This window comes from Grammomys surdaster, unplaced genomic scaffold (assembly GCF_004785775.1).
Source record: "Grammomys surdaster isolate TR1022 unplaced genomic scaffold, NIH_TR_1.0 126059, whole genome shotgun sequence".
Classification (NCBI taxonomy): domain Eukaryota; kingdom Metazoa; phylum Chordata; class Mammalia; order Rodentia; family Muridae; genus Grammomys; species Grammomys surdaster.
This window is the reverse complement of record NW_021620869.1, coordinates 4,104,313-4,129,089: the sequence shown is the minus strand read 5'-3', so window position 1 is coordinate 4,129,089 and position 24,777 is coordinate 4,104,313. Positions and strand designations below refer to the sequence as shown.

General features: G+C 48.6%; 1 protein-coding gene across 1 annotated transcript in view; it reads left to right on the top strand.

The window, feature by feature from the left end:
- Ramp1 (receptor activity modifying protein 1) overlaps positions 1–24,441 on the top strand; it is a 47,789-nt gene extending 23,348 nt beyond the window's left edge. Inside the window, exon 3 of the mRNA XM_028755357.1 lies at positions 23,869–24,441. Within this exon, the coding sequence (XP_028611190.1) occupies positions 23,869–24,124 (256 nt within the window). The 3' untranslated portion in view covers positions 24,125–24,441. The remainder of the gene's footprint in view (positions 1–23,868) is intronic.
- The last annotated feature ends 336 nt before the right edge of the window (positions 24,442–24,777 follow it).

Below are 24,777 nucleotides of genomic sequence, written 5' to 3'. Positions count from 1 at the left end.
ATGACAAAACAGGCAGAGGAGGACCCCTGCCTGGAGAGAGGGGCCATTGGAGTATTTTCAAAGTACTCTGTGGCACAGGGGTGTGGCTCAATGGTGTAGGGTGTACCTGTTTCTGGAAGGCCCTGGGCTCCATCCCAAGCAAAATACACACACACACACACAATGTGCACACACATGTTCACATACATGAATACATTTACATCATTGGGGGGACCCAACTGTGTGTGTCTCAGAGACAAGAAATTGCTAAGTGGCAGTACAGAGCAACCAATCATATTCAGGATGCTTTCTCACAAGCAGAAGACTTGCTGGAGTGGCTCACCTCAGCTTGTAGCCTGATTTGATTTTTGTATGGTTATAGTATGCAACAGTTTTGAGTTTTGGTTTGTTTTGTTGTTGTTGTTTTTGTTTTTGATACAGTCTTATTCTGTAGTCCAGGCTGATATAGAACATCCTACATAGGCCTGGCTGGCCTTGAACTTGTGGCCATCCTCTCAGTTCTTCCCTGAGTGCTGCAAGGGAATACCTCGCAAGGTGTGTAACCAAGTTACCTGAGAGCCTAGTCCTCTGTCACACTGGCCCAGGACTCCACAGCAGCCCTCCCTTTGATTGTGACCCTCACAACTCTGCTTCTCATCTGTTATCTCTGGGGTGGAGATCTGTCAGGATGCTTGTTGGAAGAGAGGCTCAGGATTACCCAGAGTCCTTGAGGGCAGCACAGGGCATCTCCAGGTCAGCAGTACCCAGCAAGAACCTGCAAAGCTCATGACCTCGCCGAGTGCTGGGCTGAGACCTGTCATTACTGGAGTTATCTCATTAAACCACAGCCCTGGTCTGCTAATGGAAACATAATGTCATCTAGTGTATTAACTGGGAATCTTCTCTGACTGGGGAAGGTAGAAAGACCATGGAAAAAAATGTCATGGGAAACTTCACTATCAGAGACTTCACTGCAGGTGCTGAGAGAGAGAAAGCAAAAACAACAGAAGGATCTGGAACTTTCCAGATCCAGCTAGAAAGTAGATGCTTTGTTTCTTTTTAACCTTCTTTAAAATTTTTATTTATCATTATTATTGTGTGTGGAGCAAATATGCCACAACCCATTTATAGAGGTCAGAGGTCAACTTTCTGGAATTGGTTCTCTCTTTCTACCATGTAGGTCCCAGGAATTGAACTTAGGTCATCAGGCTTGGTAACAGGTGCCTTTATCCATTGAGTCATCTTGTCAGCCCTAAACTAATTTTTAAACTAGTACATAAAAACATATAGGGATTGTACACGCCAGATGGGCACTGTGTGACATTTGACATACTCTGTGCAAAGTTTAAAGTCAGGTTAAACATCCTGTTACAAGCATTTATCCTTACAGCTTACGGCGAAAACATTTAAAACCACTCCTCCCTCTCTTTAAACAGTACTGTAGTTACCTCTCTATCTCTCCCCCCGCCCCCTGGTGCCCCACTGTGCAATTTCAGGCCAGCATTCCTTGTTCCTCTTAGTTACTTAGCTCCAACCTTTCCCCATTCCTCCCAGCCCTGTCTGCTCACCATTTGATCACGAGCCCCTGTTCTCATCTGTTTCGTTGGCCAGTGTGAGAGATCCTATGTATGCCTGAGGTCACGTGCTTCTCTTTCTGTACCTGGCTTCCCTCACTAAAAGATTCAGTTCTGTTCCTGTCAAAAATGGCAGTCCTCACTTCTTCCTGATGGCTGAATAGTGTCCAGTTGCGCGTGCGTGTGTGTGTGTGTGTGTCTGTGCGTGTGTGTGTGATGTTATATTTACTCAGCGGTCCAATGATGGACAGTTAGCTTCCCTCTGTGTCTCAGCTGCTGTGGTCAGTGCTTCAGAGGACATGTGAGCACAGGTGAACCTCATTTGTATATATATGAGAACTAGAACAGCTGGACTATATGGTACTGGCTTCGATTTTTCAAAGAAACTGGCTGGTTTCTCACCTAACAAGAAATACTAATTTGGTGTCCTGTTTTGCTTTCTGTTGCCATAATAAAGAGCAAAACCGAAAGCAACCCAGAGAGGAAAGAGTTTATTTCAGTTTATAGCTTATAGTCCATCACATACAGGGAAATTAGGGCAGGAACTCAACCAAGGCCAGAACCTGGAAGGAGGAACTGAAGCAGGGGCCGTAGAAGAGTGGTTTGCCTTCTCGTGGCTTTCTGGCTTTCTCAGTTTGCTTTCTTATTATACCTCCTAGGTCCTCCTGCCCATGTTGACACCACCCACAGTGGCCTGGACCCCCTGTCCATCATTAATCAAGAAAATTCCCCCACAGGCTTGCCTATGGACAAATCTGATGGAGTCATTTTCTTGGTTGAGGTTCTGGCTTCCCAGATGACCAAGTTTGTGTCAAACTGACAAAAGAGCCAACCAGCACAGTTGACAAACACCTTCAGGCTCTGAGATGTCAACTTAGGCAGGAGAAAGATGTTGAAGACAGAAAGATGCCAATCTAGACAGGGCCACCACCTGCCGTGGCTCAGTCACCAGAATTTAGTGGCACCCCAGAGCACTGTTTACCTTCATGTCAGGCTAAGTGTCTGTTCTCTGCATTAAGCCATTAGCATTTGTAAATGCAGGCTCCATCTGCCCTCACTCCTCATAGTATCTTACACTGTCCTGCATTCCAGGAGCCCAGTTCTCTAAGGACTTGTCAGAGTCTGTGAGGCTGAGGATCCAAGGCTGCTTTCCAGGGCTGAGCCATGAAGACTCTCCCAGGACCTATGGAGTTATGGGTAGGGCTTCCTGGGACCCCAGGAGTAAAGGTGGCTATGTGGTTGGTTAACAAAAGGACAAATGTCTGAGACTTGCCATGCAAGGCTACCCAGAATCCTGTGATCTGAGTAGGAAGTACCATATCTATTTAAAATAACTGATTTAGGCAGGGTGCAATGACCCCTTTGTCTTGCTTAGGCCTGATGGCTGCCCTGCTAAGCTGGAGCACATAGCCTCCTTTTGCGCATCCAGGGCAAGAGTTGAGACAGGAAACTATCTCAGCTTCCCGTGGTCTGGTGGAGTTGCCTGTGTTTTGAATTTCAAGAAGAACCAAGAACATAGCTCTTTCTAAGATTTCCAACGGTTCTAAAATGGCAGTTGAGCAGCAGGCAGGCATGAGCTTCTCCAGATGCATGTTCTGCTTGCCTGCTTCACAGAATAGTGTTCTATACTTTCCCCTCATGCTCTATAGAGCAGCCATGTTGCCAGAAGCCTGACACAGGAGGCTACCTACTGGCCTGCATCCCCCTACCCTGCCACCGTGGGGCTACCTCATTTACCATGGGGATGTACCCACAGAAGTACCCACCCTAGAACTTGTCATGTGCCAAGTGAGTACTGAGGTCACATTTGTGCAGAGCCTGGTGGCTACAGGGCTGATGACCTCATGTGTGATGGTGGGAAATTGGTGATGACATAGAAGGGCTTTCTGGCCCAGTAGGACCAATGGATGGGTACCCTTGGAGGTCAAATGTTACAGAATCTAAAGCAGGCACTGCCTAGGCCAAGGCTACTCCCTGCCCACCACCGTACTGTCTTTCCCGCTGTGCTTCCTTCCCTTTGGCAAGTAAAGGTCGTGGGAAACCCTTACCTGCCTCCAAGGTGACAGCTAGCTGGAGCTGTAGAAATAGCTGGTGGTATGTTACAGAGCATAAAACACTAGTATCAAGCTGAGATCAAGCCACTCACAGTCTGCCCCGCCCAGGTCCATCTTTACCCTATCAGCAACTGCCCCTCTCGATGTACTCCACACACTGAAGGAACTATCTTCATTTTGAGAATTCAGGACACTGTTGTGGGCTGCAATGGCATTTCAGTTGGGATCGGCTCACTAAACACTGAATGCCTGCCCCAAGGTGAGTTCCATCAAAGATTTCCAGAGCCAAAGATCTGTGGAGCCAGCCTGCTGGGATAGGAAGGCAGTGGGGGGAACCCTATTTTTTTCTTCTGCCCCCCAGGGAGGTTGTTGAAGGGGGTGCTAAGAGCCACTCCTTTATGCCCAATAGCCACTGCATCATTCTTGGCTCCCCTTTGTCTTAATTCCTGGGCATCTTTCTTGTGGAGGATTATGGCTAGGGAAGGTAGCACCCCATAGGTATGGTGGCCATTCGTGTGAGCTGTTGTCACTTCCATCTGCCTTGTTTTAAAGCCTCAGAGGCAGGGTGCTGCCACATGGTGTGTCCAAAAGGAAAAGTTCAGACTTGGGATAGCATGAAGCAGTTCCCACCCTGTGGAAGAGAAGCAGGTGAATGTATCTAGGGATGTAACTGAATACCATTTCCCAGTGGACACATTTTTTCCTGGCCCTGGCTCTGGCCCAGAAAGCTCCTGAGCCATCCAGGCTTTGTAGACTGAAACATCCAGGCGCTCGCACTGGGCTTTCATGAGCCTCCTCCCAGGCTGCCTTCTGAAGCTCTGTGGCGAGCAAGATGAACACATGTACCTGGCGCTGCATCTTGTGTGTTGTGAGGGATAGCTGGTGAGTGGAGGTGGTAGCTAGTGTCCTTTCCACAGGCTTCTGTCACCCCATTCATCCTCAGGCCAGAATTCACAATCTCCCAAAATCTCCCTGCTCATCCATTACTCAGTTGGTGGGCCTTTCTCGGTGGCAGGATGGAGCCTTAGCAACCATCAGTGGGCGGCCCACCACACAGCAGCAGCCTTCCCTGGGTATATTTTGAAGCTTCATTCTCTCTTAAGGGACTTTTGGTACTTAAGCACTTAACCAGGTGAGCCATCGTTCCTCTCCGTCAGTCCCCTCACCTGTTGAAGTGGTTAGTATGTGCTACTTCAAATAAAGCCATTATATGCTCCATTGGCCACAGCTCCTGGTTGTCTTCTTCCTGTCCCCCACAGGATCAGGAGCACACTTACCTGGCAGAATAGACACAGCTGACTTGGAGTGGTGGGTGGAGAAGAACTTGATGTGAGAACGACTTGGGGAGAGCTTGCACGAGTCCATGACCAAGCCACCAGCTCTTGGCTTCCTTTCTCTGCTTCCTTTTGGCTGTCTCTTGTTCTGATGTTCTATTTTGTCCGCGTTTACCTGGTCAAGCACCTTCAGACTCCTGACTCCACCAAGACCCACAGCAGTCCTTGCAATGTTTAGTCTCCGACATTCTCAGGCCTCCGTTCTTATTTTATCTAGTTTTTTTCTCTTTCCTCTGCTTAGTTGCCAGTTCCTTCATCAAAAGGCAGTGAGAACAGGGCTGGATGAGGATAGAAAGATAGCTCTGCAGCTAGGAATGTTGGCTGCTCTTCTACGGGGCCTGAGTTTGGTTACATGGCAGCCACATGACAGCCACATGAGAGCTTGCAGGAGACCATCACCAAACCATTTAATTTTTTTAATTAAAAAGAAAAACATTCTTTAAAGGGAATGAGACCCTTCATAGCTGACTGGGATGGTCTAAAAGACAGGCTATGCTTCCCAAAGTAGTGTCTTTTAATTGTGTTTTTTAACTTTTTACAAAAGATTTATTTTTATTATTTTTAATTGTGTATGTGTGTGGGTATATGCATATGAATGCAAGTCCCATAGAGGTCTGAGGCATCAGATCCCCCACTGAGGTTACAGGCAGTTGTGAGCCACCTGGTGTGGACACTGAGAATCGAACTCAGGTCCTCAGAAACAGCAGCATCTGCTCATAACCAGTGAACCATCTCTCTAGTCCTTACTTTAACTTTTTTTTAAAAAAAGATTTATTTATTCATTTTATGTATACAAGTACACTGTAGCTGTCTTCAGACACACCAGAAGAGGGCATCGAATCCCATCACAGATGGTTGTGAGCCACCATGTGGTTGCTGGGAATTGAACTCAGGACCTCTGGAAGAGCAATCAGTGCTCTTAACTGCTGAGCCCTCTCTCCAGCCCTTCCTTTAACTTTTATCATTTGCTTTACCCCTTAAAAAAAATAGAGGCTAGGAGCAGACTCAGTGGGTAAAGTGTCCATTACATAAGCCAAGGACCCAAGTTCAGATCCCCAGCATCCATGGAAGAGCTGGGTGTGGCCAAGGATGCCTGTAACCCTGTGCTGGAGGACTCTGAGATAGGAGGACCCCAAGGCTCCCTGGACCACTACTCTAGCTGAATCCCCTAGCTTCAGTTTCAGTGAGAGACTTTGTCTCAAACACTAAGGTAGAATGTAAGAAAGGACGACACCGGACATCTGCCTGTGGCCTCCACACTGTGCAGACATACATGTATACACATGGACGCTCATGTGCATCAAACACATAGCATTTTTAAACATTTCTCTTTGTTTTTTTTTCCCCTAAGGTTTAGTTTTCCCCTTCAGTTTACAATTTCTTATTTTTAAGTAATAGTAAAGGCATTAAAGCTGTGGTATTTATCTTTTTTTAAAAAATCATTTGTTTAATGTTCATGTACACCTGCATGCCAGAAGAGTGCATCAGATCATAGTATAGATGGTTGTGAGCCATCATGTGGTTGCTGGGAATTGAACTCAGGTCCTCTGGAAGACTAGATGTGCTCTTAACCACTGAGCCATGCCTTCAGCCCCAGGCACATGTATCTTAATCCTTGTAGATTCCAATTTTTTATGCTCTCCTGTCTTATGCTCTCCTGTCTAATCCTCTCCATTGAGCCCAAAGCTACCTCACTCTGGGTAAGCTCTCTACCTCTGAGCCACACCCCAGCCCACAGACTCAGTTCTTAAGTTCACTTCCTGCTATAGCGAGAGGAGACAGCAGGTAGGCTCAGCGTTTGTGTTTCTTTTTGAGGTTCATTGTGGTCTCCCACCTGAAGATCTTCTGCGAACCCCAAGCACACTCGACTGTGAAGTCTGCTTTCTACTCTTAATTCCTGGAACAAGAGTGAGCGCCAGTCGCGGTGCTCGGCAGCTCCTTTTACCGAACATAACGATGGATATTAGAGTCTTCAATTCTAATTCTTTTGAACATCATTTCTGTCTTATTTTCCTATCAGACATCTGCATTCGTGTTCTCAATCTGTTCTGGGCACGCCACAGTGTGGCCTGCTGCTGACAAGGCTGCCACCTAACGCTCCTTATCACAGGATTTCGAAGCCTCGGCTCTGGGTGATGCTTAGTCTCCTACTGACACTGGCAGCCAGCTGCTGGCTCTTTGATGGTCCTCTGTGTTCCTGCTTTCAGTATGTCTCCTGCACAGTTGCTGGGATTTACCTCCATGGTGGATGGCAACAAGCCTCCTTCAAAGGTGTCTATGAGGAGAGGAATGTGTGCTCTTTGCTCCCTCAGGCGCTCTGTCTTTTGTCTTCTGAGGTGTTTCTCCTCTTTCTATACTGTTCCCCTCCTATTGTTGAGATAGGATATTTTTTTCTCTTTTTAAGTGAGACTGTAATATTGACAAGCTATTTTTCACCCAACCAACTCAGATGTGTGAAACACATGCATTCGTATGCCAGTGTTTATTTTCTTGTCAATCCATACAAGTTGGGTCCCTCTCCGTGAAAGCAGCAATCTCTGATTTCTATCCCCCCTTCTCCCTCCCTCCTTTCTCCCTCTTTCCCTCTCCCACTCACTCCTCGCTGCCTGCAGCTATATGTTTTAAAATCTGCCCCTCCCTCTGTCTTCTCTATTTGGTTTGACTGTTTTACATCGGCAAGTTGGCGTCTTATCCTGGCAACCCGGGCTCTGATCTGGCTTTTGTTCGCTTTGCAGACGGGTTGTTAATTTACACGTGTCTTATTATTTTTTAATGCCCTCATTCCCTTCGGTACAGATTTTTAAAATTCAATTCGTTATTAGAAGTAAGCTGTGTGTTTAAGACATTCACAGAATTCAGAGTGCCTAAGGCGCTTCCTGCTGCCTTTGTGTGTGACAGCTTGGCAGGGTAACAAGCCTGCACATACTCTGAAGTTCCTTTCACTGGTTCCATTGTCTTTGGTGTCAGTGTTCACTGAGAAGGCGGAGCAATTACAGTTGATTGACAGGCTGATTGATGGATATGTGGCTGGAGGCCTGACTTTCATCGTAAAGTGTCGGTGAAGTGGTGAAGCGTTATGATGGTGGCTTCCCAGCAGCCTGTGTAGCAGCTCCTAGGTCTGGTCCTTGATGGATGGACAGTGTCCTCACACTGTCAGCTGTGAACTCAGCAAATCTAACACCTTCTTCCACCTCTTGCTCGTTCACAGGGACTGGGCCCCACTCACTCATCCTTTGGCCACATTTACACTCTTTCTCACTCCTAGCCAATACACCCTCTCTCTGGCTGTATTCTTCCAGATGGTCTGTTTTTACTTCTGGCTTTTCACTTTGTAGAAAACATTTCCTGGTTGGATGTTGCAATGACTGTCAGCTGACACCATGGTGCCAGGAGCTGACCTTTGCCACTCCCTAGGTCTGAGGACAATTACCTTCAGGAGATCTGAGTGCCACCAGTGCAGTTACATGGAACCAGGCCTGGCCACCTGGGGCATTGACACAGTGGAAGCGCTGCCTGGTCCTTATAACTCTAGGACCCAAGAGCTGGCAGCATTTCAAAAGACACTTCCCTGGAGACATGGCCAGGCAGGAGGTGCAAGCAGAGCCTGGTACCTGCATACAGGCCACTTGTGGATAAAGAACACGAGCACCTAAGTCCCCTTCCTCAGCTGGCCCTGGGTGGGAGTAAAGCCTCCGAGCCAGGTGAGTCTGAGGCTCTGTAGGTTTTGGTACATAGCAGTTATTCTATGACCCAGGCTTACAACCAGGATGGTTTTGAATAATGGAGATGTTCCCTGAAGCCGATAGCTTCTCCCTTCCAGTGCAGACAGTAACTGCCCAGCATGCTCAAAGACTGAACTGACAGAAACCTTTGCATGAGCTGAGGTGCAAGTGCAGCATGGCTATCACCCTGTGTGGAATGGGTATCCACTGGCAAGTTAGGTAAGGGTCTGAGTATTTGAGAGAGGGTTTTAGAGACAAATGATTGACTCAGCTCAGCAGCTACTTGCTGGGATGTGGCAGGCATGTGGCAGGCATGTGGCCAGTGGTGCTGGCCACCAAGAACTAAGCAGGACAGGGCCTTCTTTGCCCTCCTAGAGCTCGATCTCATGCCCCCTTAGAGAAACCCATGTTCTTCTTTGGGATCTGACCCAATAACGGGTGAAAATGAACCCCATCACTCCTAACCAGCATCCAACCCACACTACCAGCCTCCCACCTGGAGCATGGTCAAGACAGGGAGTTAAAGACCAGAGAGAAGCCACTGTCCCTTCTTCAGGGGACTTCAACTTCAAGTCACTTCCTATTTCTCTCAGGCTTAACTCTCCTCCTCATCCTCCATTTCATGTTCCAGATTTCAACTGGAGTCAAGGACAGTCCTTCCATCCAGCTAGTCAGGGCTCCTGCAGGGACAGCGAACACTGGGGTTGTCCAGTTCCCAGGCTGAGTTTATGTCCTCAGATCAGATCCCAGTCAAGCCCTTTCTTTATGTCCTACACACTGGTCTGGCATCTTACACATCTGGAAGCCTCTTATATCTGTGGCAGCCAATTTGGTGCCAAGTCCTGGAACAATGGTCTCACCTGCTGGCGTGTCTCAGTGACCTTCGAGTTAGCAAAAGGTAGACGGTTGCATCACAAGTAGCATAAAACCAGAGACAGGGGGATACCAAGGAAGCAGGGACTGTCAGTAGAGGTTGTCAGTACAAGCTGCTGGCAACCCCCTAGACCAAAGCTGCAAACATTGAGGCTTTGTGAATAGTAACTTGCTATCGTAAAGTCACATTGAGAGTTGACACTACAGGAGTAGAATGTTCCAGATCTTCCCTTTCTCTAATCCCCTGAAAGAGGTTGGGTTAGGACAAGAGGGGCATAGTGGCACGGCAAGTTGGTGACCTGTGTGATGGGTTGTCCTGTGCAGGGGTACAGCAGGGAGGACAGCTCAAGGACACATTCAGGAAGCCCTGCAGATAAGCCCTGTAAGTCCGCTGGCTGCTGGAAGAATCACAGTTTCTTGGGAAGAAAGGGATGGGGAGAGGCAGGCTTTGGATGGCTGCCTGGAAGCTGGGATGAAGGGTAGACCGGAGGAGTCAGCCCCCTCCTTCCAGCCACCATTGCGTGCTTCGTAAGGACAACAGCAACCCTGGATGGCAGTGTCCAAATATAGCATCCCGGCTGTCATGCCTAATCCCAGACTTGGACACATGCATGTCCACAAGAGTGTGGGAGCTGTTGGGCCTCACCCTGCCTGCGTATAGACCCTGCACCCCAGCCCCACTCAGCTGGAGTCAAGGTCAGCTTTTCTTAGCTAGACAGAGGGTCCCCATGAGGGGTACCTGGGAGCTCTCTGGTAGATCACACTCAACCCACATGATTCCTGTACCTCAGTTGTCAGCCACTGGGCCCCGTATCCTCAGCCCCCAGGGCTGGGCTCACTGGCAAAGAACAACCCCCTGTCCAGACCCTGATGCCAGCATTGGCAGAGAAGTCTGTGACTTTGCCTAGGATGCTTGCTGAATGTTAACACTGCTTGATCTCCCAGCCCCAGGAGCTGATTCCTGACCAGGCCTGTTCTCAGAAGTGGCATTGTGCCCACCCTCCTGGTGGGGCCTCTCCATGGGGAGCTGGCTTGGCAGCAACGGCCTACGTCTGTGCCAGAGCCAGCTGCACGTGGGGCCAGTGATAGATTTAGAAACTTCTCTTCCTCCTGGCCTGGCAGAGGTGCCCAGACTCCTCCTTGGCCTGGAGCCTGAAGAGGGGGAATGGTGGAGAAAGAAAGACAGGGGGACATGGTGCCAGGTTCTCAGGGGACAGAGGAAGGGGCTGCAGGGGTGGAAGAGAAAGAGTCATCTGCCTCACCAGGCTCTGCCCTGGCCTTCTGTGGTCTCTCAACAGGTCTCCTCACCAAATACCCAGGTCTGTAGAGGGAACACATACATCTACTATCACAAGGCTAGGCGAGGAGTGCGCCCACTGTGATAGCAGGGTACCATGGTTTCCTGCCCTCTGAAAAGCAAACAAGCCTTCAGCCATCTCAGGCATGTGATGTGTGCACGAGCCAGCCATAAGAGACTGTAACCTAAAGCCTCATTTCATATGCCTCTGGTTAACATGAGCTGTCCATGGATTCCAAGTAGTGAGGGCTTGGATTGCCTGCCTAGGCCTCAACAGCCCTCCTGGATCCTGGCATCTACCTTGTTCGACATTCCTGTTGCCTTGGGGCCTGCTCCTCTGCAGGTTGGTCTTGGCTGTGGAAGCCTGAGAGATCATAGAGGCTCAGGTGAGGAGCAAATATTTAAGCTATGACCACCCTTTAGCCAGAGGAGCCCCAGGCCTGGGTTTGGGCTTGAGTGTGTGACATTACTGTACCACACTCTCCTACAAGCTATATCTCAATCCCCAAAAATGTTAAGAACAAAATGCAGGCTCTCTGGATTGTAGCAGTCCCCTTGGCTGGATGTTTCTCTCTGTGGGGACAGTGGGGGCTCTCACAGGCTCTGCCCAGTGGCACTCCCTCTTAGATCTGGGACCATTATCCCAGATGACCATGTAGGATGGCAATTCCGCCACAACTCAGCAGTCACGCAGATGATATCGCTTGCAGACATGGGTGACGGCAAACTCTGTTAACTAAGGAAGCCCAGGGCCCTGTGAAGAAGTGGGACAGCCTTCTCCAAACAGTGTGACCCACAGATGCGTCAAACTGCCTCTCTGAGAAACACAGCCCTGATGTTCCCTCACCTCCACCAACACCGTCAGATCTTCCTTCTCCAGGGATCAATGAGAGTCCCAGCTCTGAGTGTGCAGAGTGCGGGGTGCATTTCCAATAGGTTGATGAGTTGAGGGCTCACCCCTGCAGACCAGATGCTCACACAGAAACCCCAAGCTTCCCCAGGGCTCCTCTGCCTAAGCCTGAAGGCCATAACAAGTGGTGCCCTCTGGTGGGCACTGGGATCTCAGATACCATTTTTATCATTGTTCTCTGGGCCTCTGTTTGTATGCCTTGGGTGGGGCATCCGTCATGCTGCAGGGAGTCTCCTTCTTGCCACTGGAACTCTCTCAGAATTCCTTCTTCTGGCCGGGCGGTGGTGGCTCACGCCTTTAATCCCAGCACTTGGGAGGCAGAGGCAGGTGGATTTCTGAGTTCGAGGCCAGCCTGGTCTACAGAGTGAGTTCCAGGATAGCCAGGGCTATACAGGGAAACCCTGTCTCGAAAAACCAAAAAAAAAAAAAAAAAAAAAAAAAAAAAAGAATTCCTTCTTCCATCTTTGTTCCAATTTTCGGTTTCGAGAGAGAAGAGATGCCGAGCGGTGGTCAGCGAGTGTCGTGTGCACACACGAGTGAGGCAAGTGACTTCAAACTGCAGAGGTTCTACACAAGGCCTGTGGTGCTGTTGCGGGTTGCTGACCCCAGGGTCTTGGCAACCTGACCCATGCTGCCTTGTCTTCAACAACACTCTTGTACTGCCTGGAAAATGGCTTTGCCCCAATGTCAGAAGTCTCTTTTATACAGCTCTGGGCAATGTCATCTTAAAATACTCATTTGCCAGCCACATGGTTAATGGACCTCGAAGGCTGGCAGAGCATAGAGACCTCTTAACACTTAGCTCCCCTCTGAGTGGCACAACACAGCCAGGGGTCCCTTGTTGAGTGTCCTTCTTTTCCCTCCCCCCACCACACGTCCCAGTGGACCAGCCACTCCGTGTGACTCTCAGAAAGACACAGCTGGCTCAGATCCCACTGGCGCTGCACACACTTCCCTAGCCTAGGAAAGTGTCGAAGTACTTGAATCCAACAATTAACAAGACACCCTCATACCTCTGCCCAGAATCTAGGAAAAGTGCCCGGTTACTTGCTGCCTCCTACAGCACTGGGCATGCCCCTGGCTTCTCTGAATGCCACCAATAAGCTGGATGGGCTGTGTTCTCCTGTACTGGAGTGGAGACCTTCTGTGCAGACTGGCTGCCCTGGTAGCCCTAGCTGTTTACTCAATGCCTGACCATGCTGGACTGAGCTAGACTTTCTGCAGTTGGGGGAGCAGCCTCTGCCCACGGCAGAAAGTCCCTGCCGTCTGTTTTAGGGATCTTGAGCTCTGCTACCAAAGGCAGCTGCCACCATCCAGAAGGCAGCTGGGCCTACAGAGGACCCCTTCCTGACTGATGGGATGGTTTCAGACACCACAAGGAAGCAGGCGCTTGCTGAGGGAAAGGGTCTCTGCATGGGAGAGGCGGTCTCAGAACTAAGTGTGTGCTAGGATGGTGTGCATGCCCAGATGGCAGGGTCATGAGTTCGATGCCAGCCTGGACTACATAATAAGGCTCAGTCTCAGAATAATAGTAAGTAGGGAAAGAAGGAGGAGGAGGAAAAGAAGTGAATTTTTATCAAAAGCTTTCAACATCAAATGATATTTTCTCCTTTGACAGGTCGAAACGTGGTTTTCTGATAACAGATTTAATGTGTTCTGTACAGCTAGACAAAGCTTGTGGGAGCTTTGCAGAGGCCTTCTGTGCCTCTTCTCCTACCTTCCTCCCTCCCTCCTTTTTCTTTCTTTCTTTTTTTGAGGCAAGGTCTCATAATGAAGACTGAGTAGCTTCTCACTTGCAGAGATATACTTGCCCTGTATCTGGACGCTGGGACTAGAGGTGTGCCGCCTATGCACAGCACACGGTATATTATTTACATGTTAACTTGGTGCCTTGATGCTTTCTCTAATTTACTTACTGGTTTTATAGTTGATGTTTTCTGCTTGCTCTCTCTCTGTCTCTCTCTGTCTCTCTCTGTCTCTCTCTCTCTCTCTCTCTCTCTCTCTCTCGCTCTCGCTCTCGCTCTCGCTCTCGCTCTCGCTCTCGCTCTCCCTGTCCCACCCCCCAGCCCCCGCACTGAGACAGGGTTTCTCTGTGTAGCCCTGGCTCTCCTGGAACTGTGTAGAACAGGGTGGCCTCCAGGTCGTGGGACTAAAGTCACGAACCACTTCATTTAGGGGGAGGGAAAGGAATGAGGACCTGGAGAAGGGGTAGAGGCAGACAGACGGGAGCCATAAGGGCAGAGAAGGGGGGACAGAAAACAAAAAGGACAGAAAGAGAGGCTGGCTGGGAACATGTGAAAACAGAGAGTGAGAGAGACAACGAAGGGAGAGCAAGAGAGAGAGAGAGAGAGAGAGAGAGAGAGAGAGAGAGAGAGAGCTTTTGAATTTTCTTATCCATGTTGTTCTATTTAACGCATCAGTAAGTTCTTTTTTATGGTTTTGAACACACACTTTCCCCTCCCACAGGCGCAGTAATTCTGGGGGTGGGGAGGGGAGTGCAAGTCGGCAGCATGCATGTGGAGGTCAGAGGTCAGCCTCAAGGTGTTGTTCTCTCCTTCCACCTTTCCACTAGGAATTGAACTCAGGTTGCCAACTTGCAGAGCCAGGGCCTTGCCCCACTGAGCCATCTCACAGGCTCTTTTGTAAAGTCTTGATTTGGATACTTGGTGATTTTCTTTTATACAAGGTCTCTCTACATAGCCCACACAGAACTCACTGGGTAGCCCAGGCTGGCCTCCAACTCCTAGGGATCCTTCTGTCTCAGCCTTCAGAGTTCTAGGATTACAGGACTCATATGTTACCACTCCTGACTTTCTGCTTACTGTTGTATTACATTATAATAATAATAATAAATTTACAACTCCATGTTTTTCTCAGAATTCATTTTGGAGATGATGTCATTAGGATTTACACGCATACAGTATTGTATTTCCATGGCTGCCTCTAATGGAGTGTTTTAACTCTTGGTGACCATCGAACCACTTGTCACCTTTCATTTCTGTAGAGTGCGTTTTTAAATATCTTTTTTTTTTTGCTAGCATTTTAGTTTTCAATATTGTAGCCAAGGAATACTTTCTTATGACTTTTACTTTGGGAATTTGTTGGCTTTTTCTCTGCTGCCTAATATGGATCTGAGGACTTTTGACAAGATTGTTGGTTCTTAATAGTTTGCGTTCAATTTGCACTACTTTTGGGCTAAACTTTGGAGGCATCATGGGAAGATGTGTATATTTGTCAGACCTCCCACCTCTCCAACCCCCAACACACACACACACACATATCACACATACACATCATATACACACCACCCATCACATACACACCACACACACCACATACACCACACACACACACACACACACACACCACACACACACCACACACACACCACACACACACACACCACACACACACATCACACAGGAATTTCTGGGCCACAGTGCTATAAATGCCCCTCTGCCTGTGTCTGTTCCACACTGCATCGTGCTGCCCTGCCACAGCCTCCAGGCCTGCTTTCCTGCCTGCCTGGCCCTCTGCTTTTGTTCCCCTCTTCTTTGATGGTGACTGTTCTGACAAGCTAACTAGGATTAGGCTTTGCTAGAGGTCCCAACAATACATGCAGGGAAAGGAGAGCTGAGATATCCAAAGTGGATCAGAGCCCATTGTGAGTGAGGGTCATAGCGATCTACCTCCTACCTACAGAGCTCTGCCCTGCCCCATCCCAGACAGCCCTAGTCCCTGCAATGCCTAGGAGGCCACAGCGACCTCCAGGAAGGATGGCTCTCCTACAGGGACACTCCACCAGAACCACAGGCTTTAGGCTGCTGTGTGGACCAATCCACTTTCTTTGTTCAGCATCTTCATGAAAAGATGTCCCTGCCTGCATCCTAGAATTCTTTCTGAAAGTTGTCTTCTTAGTAGAGGCTCCTCCATGTGCCTTTACTGTGCTGGTTTCTGCCTTTCATGATCTTGACCTTAGTACACACCTCCTCTTGCTGCCTTTGTCCACATTTCATACATTTTGTTTTGTTTTGAGATAGAGTCCCAAGCTGGCCTCAAACTTAGTATGTAGCCAAGGATGACTTTGAACTCCTGATCCTCCAGCCTGTACTTCCCAAGTGCAGGATTACAGGCAAGGACCACAAGAATCAGTTTAGGCAATACTGGGAATGGAATCCATGCCTCGTAACTTTTTGTTTTTTAAAAGACAGGCTATTCCTACGTAGTATAGTATGGCTTTGAACTTGTGATCCTCCTTCCTTGGCTTATTGAGTGTTGGGATTGCAGGTGTCACTCCATACCTGGCTTCCTTTGTTTCTGCATGAGTTTCTGCCCATGAGCACTTCTGATGTACTCACCAGTCATTTCTATTTGCAGAAGAAATACATAGTCGGCCAGCCATAGACCTCTCTGTCTGCATGTTTGCAGGCTCCCACACCCTCTCCATCAACCCCTGTCAGCTGGCATCTCGCCAGGCTCTTGAGGCTAGCCCCAAGTGGGTCAGCTGGGGTGGGAAGGCATAGACAGCATCCTGTCTCAACAGTGTTAGAGGCTAGAGCTTCCAAGCTGTGGTTGTCCTGGGGGTGGGAGGCAAAGGCTAGTTAGTGCCAAGACAGTGACTCAAATCCCAAGGGTTTCTCCTTGGAGTTTTGAGGAAGTAGATGCCCCTTGTTAGTCAGATTTGACAGTAGTTTATAGGACACAAAGCACACACAGTGAACCTTATACTCGTGGTTGTCAGAGAAGAGGCAAGGAAAACACTTGTGGCTTTGAGGTACTCATCCCGTCTGTCTCTTTACTTCATTTATTTAGCTCTGTCCAGTCATTTGGGGAGGGGGCTGATCCTCTTTCTAAGATGAGGCTACGAACACACGGACGTGTGAGATGAAGTCCTTAGGGTTGCTTGAGAGAAGAGAAGAAGCTAGGATTCAAACCCAGATGATGGGTGCCAGGACACAGGCTCAGATACTCAGTGTTAGGGGCAGTTGGGGACAGAAGGGGGACAACTGCAACCTCAAGATATCCCCCTAAAGGAGCAGCCTCACCGTGTATATCAGTGAGCAGCAAGTCAGCAGCCAGTCACCGAGGAGCTCAGAGCCATGACTCAAGATACGTTTGGAAAACTCCCACTGAAGTGTTCAGGGACATTCCAAGCAAAGTTTGCTTAGGGGCCCAGAATAGCAAGTCCTAGCCAAAAAAGGATAATTATTCAGTTACATGAGAACTGAAAATTAGGGAGTTAGAGCCAGAGCACGCTTCCTAGCTATTTTGAGTCCTCTGGCTATCTCCGTGTTCTTTTAGCAGTGGCATGTCCAACCTCCAGGAGGAATCCTTTTATCTCATCTGAACTGACAGAGCATGCACGGTTGTTACTGAAAACCTCAGCTGTCACTTCTGCATAAACAAATGAGATCCAATGGGCAGCCATCCCTACGCCACAGATATTTTTAGGCATAGGTGGCTTCAATCTAGAAGGCTAATGTATCAAAGATAGAGTCCTGGTCCCAGAATAGCAGGTCTCACACTCAGCCTCACAGAGTGTAGTCTGTGGTGACTTGACTTCCAGTATCAGGGACTCCTAACTGTTCTGGTTAGCTGAGAAACAGAAGGCGTCTCCTGCCAGAGATACTTCCAGGCTACAGAGGACATTGTTCTGGGTGCTCTGTTGCCAAAACCATCTTTGAGTTTGGGTAGAGAAGGACAGCCTACACCACCACTGGTGCTCAGTTAACCGGTGTCAGCTCCAAATGTCGCCTTTGACTTTAAAGAAGACATTTAATACTTGCTGTGTTGGAGTCTTTCATGATGAGATCCAGGCTGTCCCAACTTCTTATGGCTTTTCCCATGTGTGCTTTCTAACTGAAGCATGGGTCTTTTGCTTACTCAGAAAGACCATGCACCCCAGTGCCAGTGAGCAGTGGGGGTGGGCCACTTTCTCCCTTCCTGTGTCTCATCCGCATTACCACTGATGTGGGCTGGGAGATGCTCTGGACAGGGTGCCTGACACAAAGGCAGCTGGGGGTGGGGGAAGCCCACGACAAACTGGCCTAGCAGTTTAGAGGCCACGTGATACCCTGGGTGGGGGGAATGCCTGGATTTGGAAAGCCTCCACTTTCAACTAAAGAGCCTCTTAGATGCCCTAAGGGTCTCCTCAGGGCTGACGAACGGCCTTTCCTCCATTGATAGACTTTCTAGATTAAAGCAAGAAAAGATAGTTTTGACTTCTTTGCCACCATTTTGGGACTTTTCGCTCTTTTGTATGGATCCAGAATCCTCCTTGGTCCAGCTTTTGATTAAAGAACTTTCTTTAACCTTCCTTAAAGTGTGGGCCTGCTGACTCTCTGAGCTGCTTTTGTTGTTTAAAATGAAAAAGAAGTCCTTTATCTTATCCCCATATCTGAAGGATGTTAAGTGTTGGCTCCTGGGCTGCCAGCAGTGTGACTTCCTTGGCCTATGATCTCTGGCTTGCCTAGCCATGGAGGGAAGTCAGCATTAGTTCCCATAGGCATTCTGTGTGTTTTTATAACTGAGACTCTCCATCATTTAAGCTTTGCTGCGTGTTTGGTAGTCTGTGTGTATTTGTTGGTTGCTGTTGCTTTGTTTTTAACCTTTCTTGGGGTCTCTGACCTTGAGTTTTTTATTTAAAGTCTTATATTAAATTGGGGCAAGTCTCCGGCCATTGTCTTTTCAAATATCTCTTCTGCAACATCCCACTCTGCTTCTGGGACTGATGGGCAAGTTGGAGTTAATTGCACGTGATGGTACAATGTACCTACAGCTCTCAGGCCCCTTTGCAATGCTGTTCCTTCATTTCCTCTTTGTCTTTCAGTTTGTAGAAGTTCTCCTAACTTGTCCTCCTTCTCACCGACTCTGCCACCTGCATGCAGTGCAGCAAGAGTGACCTTTTAACAATGAGATTTGCTCATTTGATTTCATATGACTGTTTTGCCTGCATGCATGTATGTTCAGCATTTATATGCCTGGTGCCCCAATAAATAAGGATACTCAACTACCATGTGGGTGATGGGAATTGAATCCTGGTCTTCGAGTGTTAGCATTTTGTCTAAGCTCCACCCCACAGTTACCTGGCAACAGCCAGGTATGCCTGACTCTTGATCTCTCTTGATCTTGCTTTTCTGCTCCCACTCTGTCCTCTTGTCCCCCCCCCCCCACTGTGCTCTTGGCCAGCCTCTACTCCTCTTCTCTCTCTCTCTTTCTCTCTCTCTCTTCCTCTCTCTCTTTTTTTCTCTCTCTCTCCCCCCCCCCCCCCCCGTTTTTCTCTATCTCTACTCTCTCAACTCGCCTCCCCATGCCCTGAATAAACTCTATTCTATACTATATCATCATGTGGCTGGTCCCTCAGGGGGAAGGGATGTCTCAGCATGGGCCCACAGAGGCTCTCCCTTCCCCCATACCTTACCAAACATCCACCAAACATATTCCTTCTCTCTTTATCTTTTTATAAAAACACATCATTTGGTACTGAGACTCGGATTTAGAAACTCCACAGGTTTGCAGCAAAGGCTCAAAAACATGATCTTTGATGCTTTCTAATCCCAGTAATTTTTCTTGCTATGGCTTCCTCCCCTCCTCCCTTCCTCCTGTTTCCCCCCTTCCCCTGTCCTGCTTTTAAGACAGGGTCTCTGGATTCTAGGCTGAATTGGGACTCTTGATTCTGCTTCCTTTGCTTTGCAGGTGCTGGGATGGCAAGTCTATGCACCACACCCAAACCCTTTGGATTCTCATCTGTGTATGTGTAGTCCCTTCCTTCTTTCCCTTCCTTTCTTGGTAGACCCGACATTGTCACCATTGTAAAGCCCCTGTCTGGCCTTACCATGATGAAACCCTAAGGTAGGCTAGTTACCCCAAAGTTTCAGAGGTTGTGATGAGGGACCAGTGCCAAACAGCAATGGTAGGGTATGTTCAGAAGCATGTGCTACCATCACCAGAGAGAAAGCCAGAGAAGCTGATGGACTAGTTCAGGCTCTCATGAGACTACCCTAATCCCTGACCTGAGACGATTCCACAAGGCCCCACCTTCCAGAGGTTAGAGCCAGCTCCAAATAGCACTATAGCACAGCAAAGTCTGATAGTCACACTCTGGGTCCTCTTTCTTTTTTGTTCTTGCTGTTTTCAGAGAGAGTTTCACCATTTTCAACTCACTGCTGAGTGTTCATGTGTGGTAGAGACCAAGTGAAAAGAATCTGCATATAGAAGCAGGCAGGCACCCTCTGCCAGTCGGCTAGGTGGGGTTCCAGTCCATCTGTCGGGAGCTGAGATGGGTTAAGGATTTTCTGTTGCTGTGGTCAGTGTCCCACAGGGTTTATATCCCTCTGCAGATGAACTGTCATTGCTGTATTCAGGGAAGAGGCCCAGAAAGACAGTCCCTCAGTCTCCAACTATCTCCTATTGTCCTGTGACACGATTCCTGTGGAGATGTTTACACAAATTCTACTCACTCTAGATAGAAAAAAAAGACAGACCAAAGTAGGGCTATCTCCAAACTCCAATTTGGCTGGGGAAAAGAAGTTTATTGGGGTTACGAGCAGGAATCCAGGTGAAGGGTCACTTCAAGAGCATAGATTAGTCAGAGGCAGCTGCATTACCACAAGCCCACCCAGAGTCCATGCTGACTCCTGAAGGCTGCAATCTTGGAGCGTGACTCAGAAGCAGCTTGACAGGTCAGGGAAGGACTTCTAGACAGTTTGGCTGATCTGAGCCTGAGTTAAGTCTCCTCAGCAGGTTTGCAGCTTATGTAACCTAGGGGACAGAGGGACCTAGTGTTTCTAGTAGGTTTCAAGGACTTCCTGATATATATATACTTTTTTATTTTTTATATATATAATAAAATATACACATATACTTTTTTAAGATTTATTCATTTATTTTATGTATATAAGTATACCACTGCTTTCTTCAAACACACCAGAAGAGAGTATTGGATCCTATTACAGATGCTTGTGAGCCACAATGTGATTGCTGGGAATTGAACTCAGGACCTCTGGAAGAGCAGTCAGTGCTCTTAACCACTGAGCCATTCTCTTCAGCCCCCATATATATCCGTTGAAAAAGAGTCTCACTGTGTTGTGGGCCCAGGCTGGCCTCAAACTTGCTTTTGAAGACCAGGCTGTCCTTGAACTTATAGAGAGCCATCTGCCTCCTTTTTTTAGCAAACATTTTTGGTTTTGTTTTCTTAGATATTTTTATTTTATGTGTGAGTATTTGCAGTGCCCATGGAGGTCAGAAAAGGGCATCAGATCCCCTGAAACCACAGTTATGAATGGTTGTGAGCCACCACACCGGTACTCAGCCGTGAACCTGGGTCCTCTGCAAGAGCAACAAGTGCTCTTAACCACTGAGCCATCACCCCTGAGCCGTCTCTCCAGCCCTGAACTTCCTGTGTCTTTCTAGCTTTAGAGGAAATTGCTACATAATACCTGGCTGCTTGTGTCACAGAATGAAGTTCCCCAGCTGTCCACAGCACAGATCAGCTGCTGCCCGAGTCACTAGGGAATGGGAGAGATCTCTGTCACCATCAAGCCTCAGTTTAAATGAGCCTGTGCCCTCAGCCACGGTATCTCCAACAGGAGTTCTCTGCCTCTTGACTGAGGCCAAGAAACGGAGGCAGAGCAGGATGGCTGGCCTTTACAGAGTTTCCTGACCCCCCCCCCCAAATTAGACAAACCTCTACTGGGCGTCGTGCAGGGTGCTATGCCCACAACAGGAGAGCAACAGCTGCTGCTGCTCCAAGGGGACATGGGAAATGTGTGGTGTGCTGTGCTGGTCCCCTGCACTCCCCATCCTCATCACCAGCATCCAGTGGAACCTTTCTCATGGGAAATTAGAGAGTCAGCATCCCTGCCGGAGTTTCAGGCCCCAGCAATGCCACACAGGCTCAAACTTGGGTGCTGTCAGTTGCTACCTGGAGCTGGTCCCCCACTTTCTCTGAGTAGTCTTTTCTTCCTCTGCTTGGTCACAGTTCTGTGTGATCTCATGAAATTCAGGTGACCTAGAGCTCTATAGCCTAACTCTGATGGATCCCAGGAAGTGTGTGTGTTTGTGTGTGTGTGTGTGTTTGGTATGTGCATGTGTACACATGTGGGTACAGGTACACGTGCCTGTGTATACACGTGTGGAGGTCAGAAGTCAGTATCACCTGTTTTCCTCTCTCCTTCTCTACTTTTTCCTCTCTCCTTCTTGACTTGCCAGGGGTTTAGAAGCCACAGTGGGTCACAAGCCACATGGCTAGCACTCTGAGTTTCTCAATGAGATCCAACCCCATTGGGTTCCCAAGCTCCTCTTGGGTAAGCAAGCTCCCTCTGCTTCTATGTATCCACAATGCAGGTGTGGTGACTGGCAGGATGGAGCAGGACAGCAGGACTGCCATTAAATCGACAGTGATCTCTCACTGAACCTGGAGATTGCAGTTTCAGCTACACCGGTTGGCCTGGCCTCAGGGCCCCAGGATCTGCCTGCCTCTCCCATCCCCCATACCTGCCTTGTGGGATTGCAGGCACACACGGATGCACCCTGCTTTTGCTTGGGGATCTTAACTCATGTCCTCATGCTTGCACAGCAGGACTTTACCTCCCGAGCCACACACACACTCAGCTCCAATCCACCCTAGTTTCTTTTCCGTTGCCATGTTAGGAATGACTGAGGTTCTCTTCTGTCCTAGTCATCTCCAGCCTATCTAATCTTGGACATCTGCAAGACCCCAAGGCCATGGGCAATCAGGGAGAAATTGCATACAAGTAGCTGGAAGAATCGGCTGGATAAATGAAAGGCTATTGACCCATCCCATCCCCATCTAGGAGGGAACAGTCAGCAGGCAGCTTGGTGATGGGCACTCTGGATACAGCCGATCTCTTGAAGATGGCAGTTGTTTAGCTTGAAGGATAGTGCCTGTCTTAGGGTTTCTAGTGTGGTGATGAAACACCACAAACCAAAAGCAATTTGGAGAGGAAAGGGTTTTTTTTCAGCTTACAACTCTCAGGTCACACACACGCCATCACTGAGGGAAGTCAGAGCTGGCATTTAAGGCAGGAACTGAGACCATGGAGGAACACCGCTTACTGGTGTACCCTCCATGCCTTGCTCAGCCTGTTTCCTTGTACAAGTGAGGACTACCTGCCCAGGGCTGGCACCTCTCTCCACCCTCTGTGGGCTGAGCCCACCCACATCAATCAGCAAGAAGATTGCCCACAGGGAATCTGGTTGGAGGCATTTTCTTAAGTGAGGTTCCTTTTCCCAGATAACTCTAGCCTGTGTGAAGGTGACAAAAAACAAACAAACAAACAAACAAACAAACAAACAAACCTACCAACCATGATGGCACCTACCAAAACTAGATCAGAGTCATATGTATACAGTCACTGACACACAAACAGGGTCCCACCCAGCCACTGAGAATAACACACACAAAAAGTGTTAGACACAGTTACAAATAAGGAATCTCACACTTATGGATGACCCATGACGACCAGCCGCATCCCAAGCCATCCTGGGAGGATTCCACTGCTCCTCTATGGACTGTCTCCACAGAAGTTATGAGACTTGGGGCTAGGGAGATGGTTCAAGAGGGTAAAGACCCATGCCGCCAAGTCTGTAGACCCAAGTTCAATTCCCAAAACCCACATCATAGGGAGAGAACCAATTCTTGCAAGTCATTCTCTGGCATCCACCTGCACCACATACATGTGATATCTCTCATACACTCACTAAACCAATCAATCATCAATCAATTAGTCAATCAATATGAAAGAACTCAGAGGACTTTGTCTAAGCAAGCAGGACTCCCTCAGATTCTGGCCTACAGCATCCACACTCCCACTGATGGCCCACTCTCATTGAGTCCTATAGGTGACCAACTCAGTGGGGACCATAGGTAGGCTGATAACAGGAACATGAATGACCACACTGTCGCCTTGGTCCCCAGTTTTATGGCACTGGGCACCTTACCTTCTGATAGCTGGATTTCTGGGACTGGTGTGAGCTATCTAGGATAGTCAGAGCTCTGCCTTGAGGCCTGAGCTTCTGGGAAGAGGGAAAGGACTGCTTTGCCTCTGGCTAGACAAGTCTGAGTCCCAGCTGCATTTCCTGACACCTTTTCTTTGTATCCACAGGAGCTATGGGGAGCTCACTTACTGCACCAAGTACATAGCCAACAAGATTGGCTGTTTCTGGCCCAATCCGGAAGTGGACAGATTCTTCATCGCTGTCCACCATCGCTACTTCAGCAAGTGCCCCATCTCTGGCAGGGCCCTGCAGGACCCTCCCAACAGCATTCTGTGCCCTTTCATTGCTCTCCCCATTACGGTCACACTGCTCATGACTGCACTGGTGGCCTGGAGGAGCAAGCGCACAGAGGGCATCGTGTAGGTATCCCAGGCGATGGGGGATGGGGACCCATGGGCCTGGCCCAGCAACAGCATCAGGGGCAGGCCCCACATTGCATCCTGCTCTAGCCTAGTTAGCACAGGACTTGAGAGTGGCTCTGCACTAAGCTGAACATGCTTTAGCCAGAGGCTTCTAGCAGGGGAGCAGGGGCCTGCCTCTGTTTACCTCTGAGAGAGTTCTAAGCACCAGGTCTCTGGTATACTTCATCACCACTGTGGGCATTCTGATCTCCGAGGAAGACTGTACAGATATGTTTGTGGATGCATAGTTTGTTATTAAAGGAGTATTCTTAAACTTGGGAAGTGTTCTAAATCCTGTATACAAATAACCTATATAAGGAAGCAAAAGCTGGAAGAAAATCAAGCCACTCCTGGAGATCTGTCTTTTGCTGATTGGAGTTTATATCTCAGGGTCTCTAACCAGATGATACCCAGTCAAAGGTCTTCTGTGTTTGTTGAAGGGATACCAAATGATTCTGATACCCTTGGCCTCTACTGCATGGCCCCTGCTTTCTTTTTGCCTTTCTTGGGTTTTTTGAAACAAGGTTTCTCCATGTAGCTCTGGCTGCCCTAGAACTTGCTCTGTAAACCAAACTGGCCTTGGACTCACAGAGATCCTCCTGCTTCTGTCTCTCA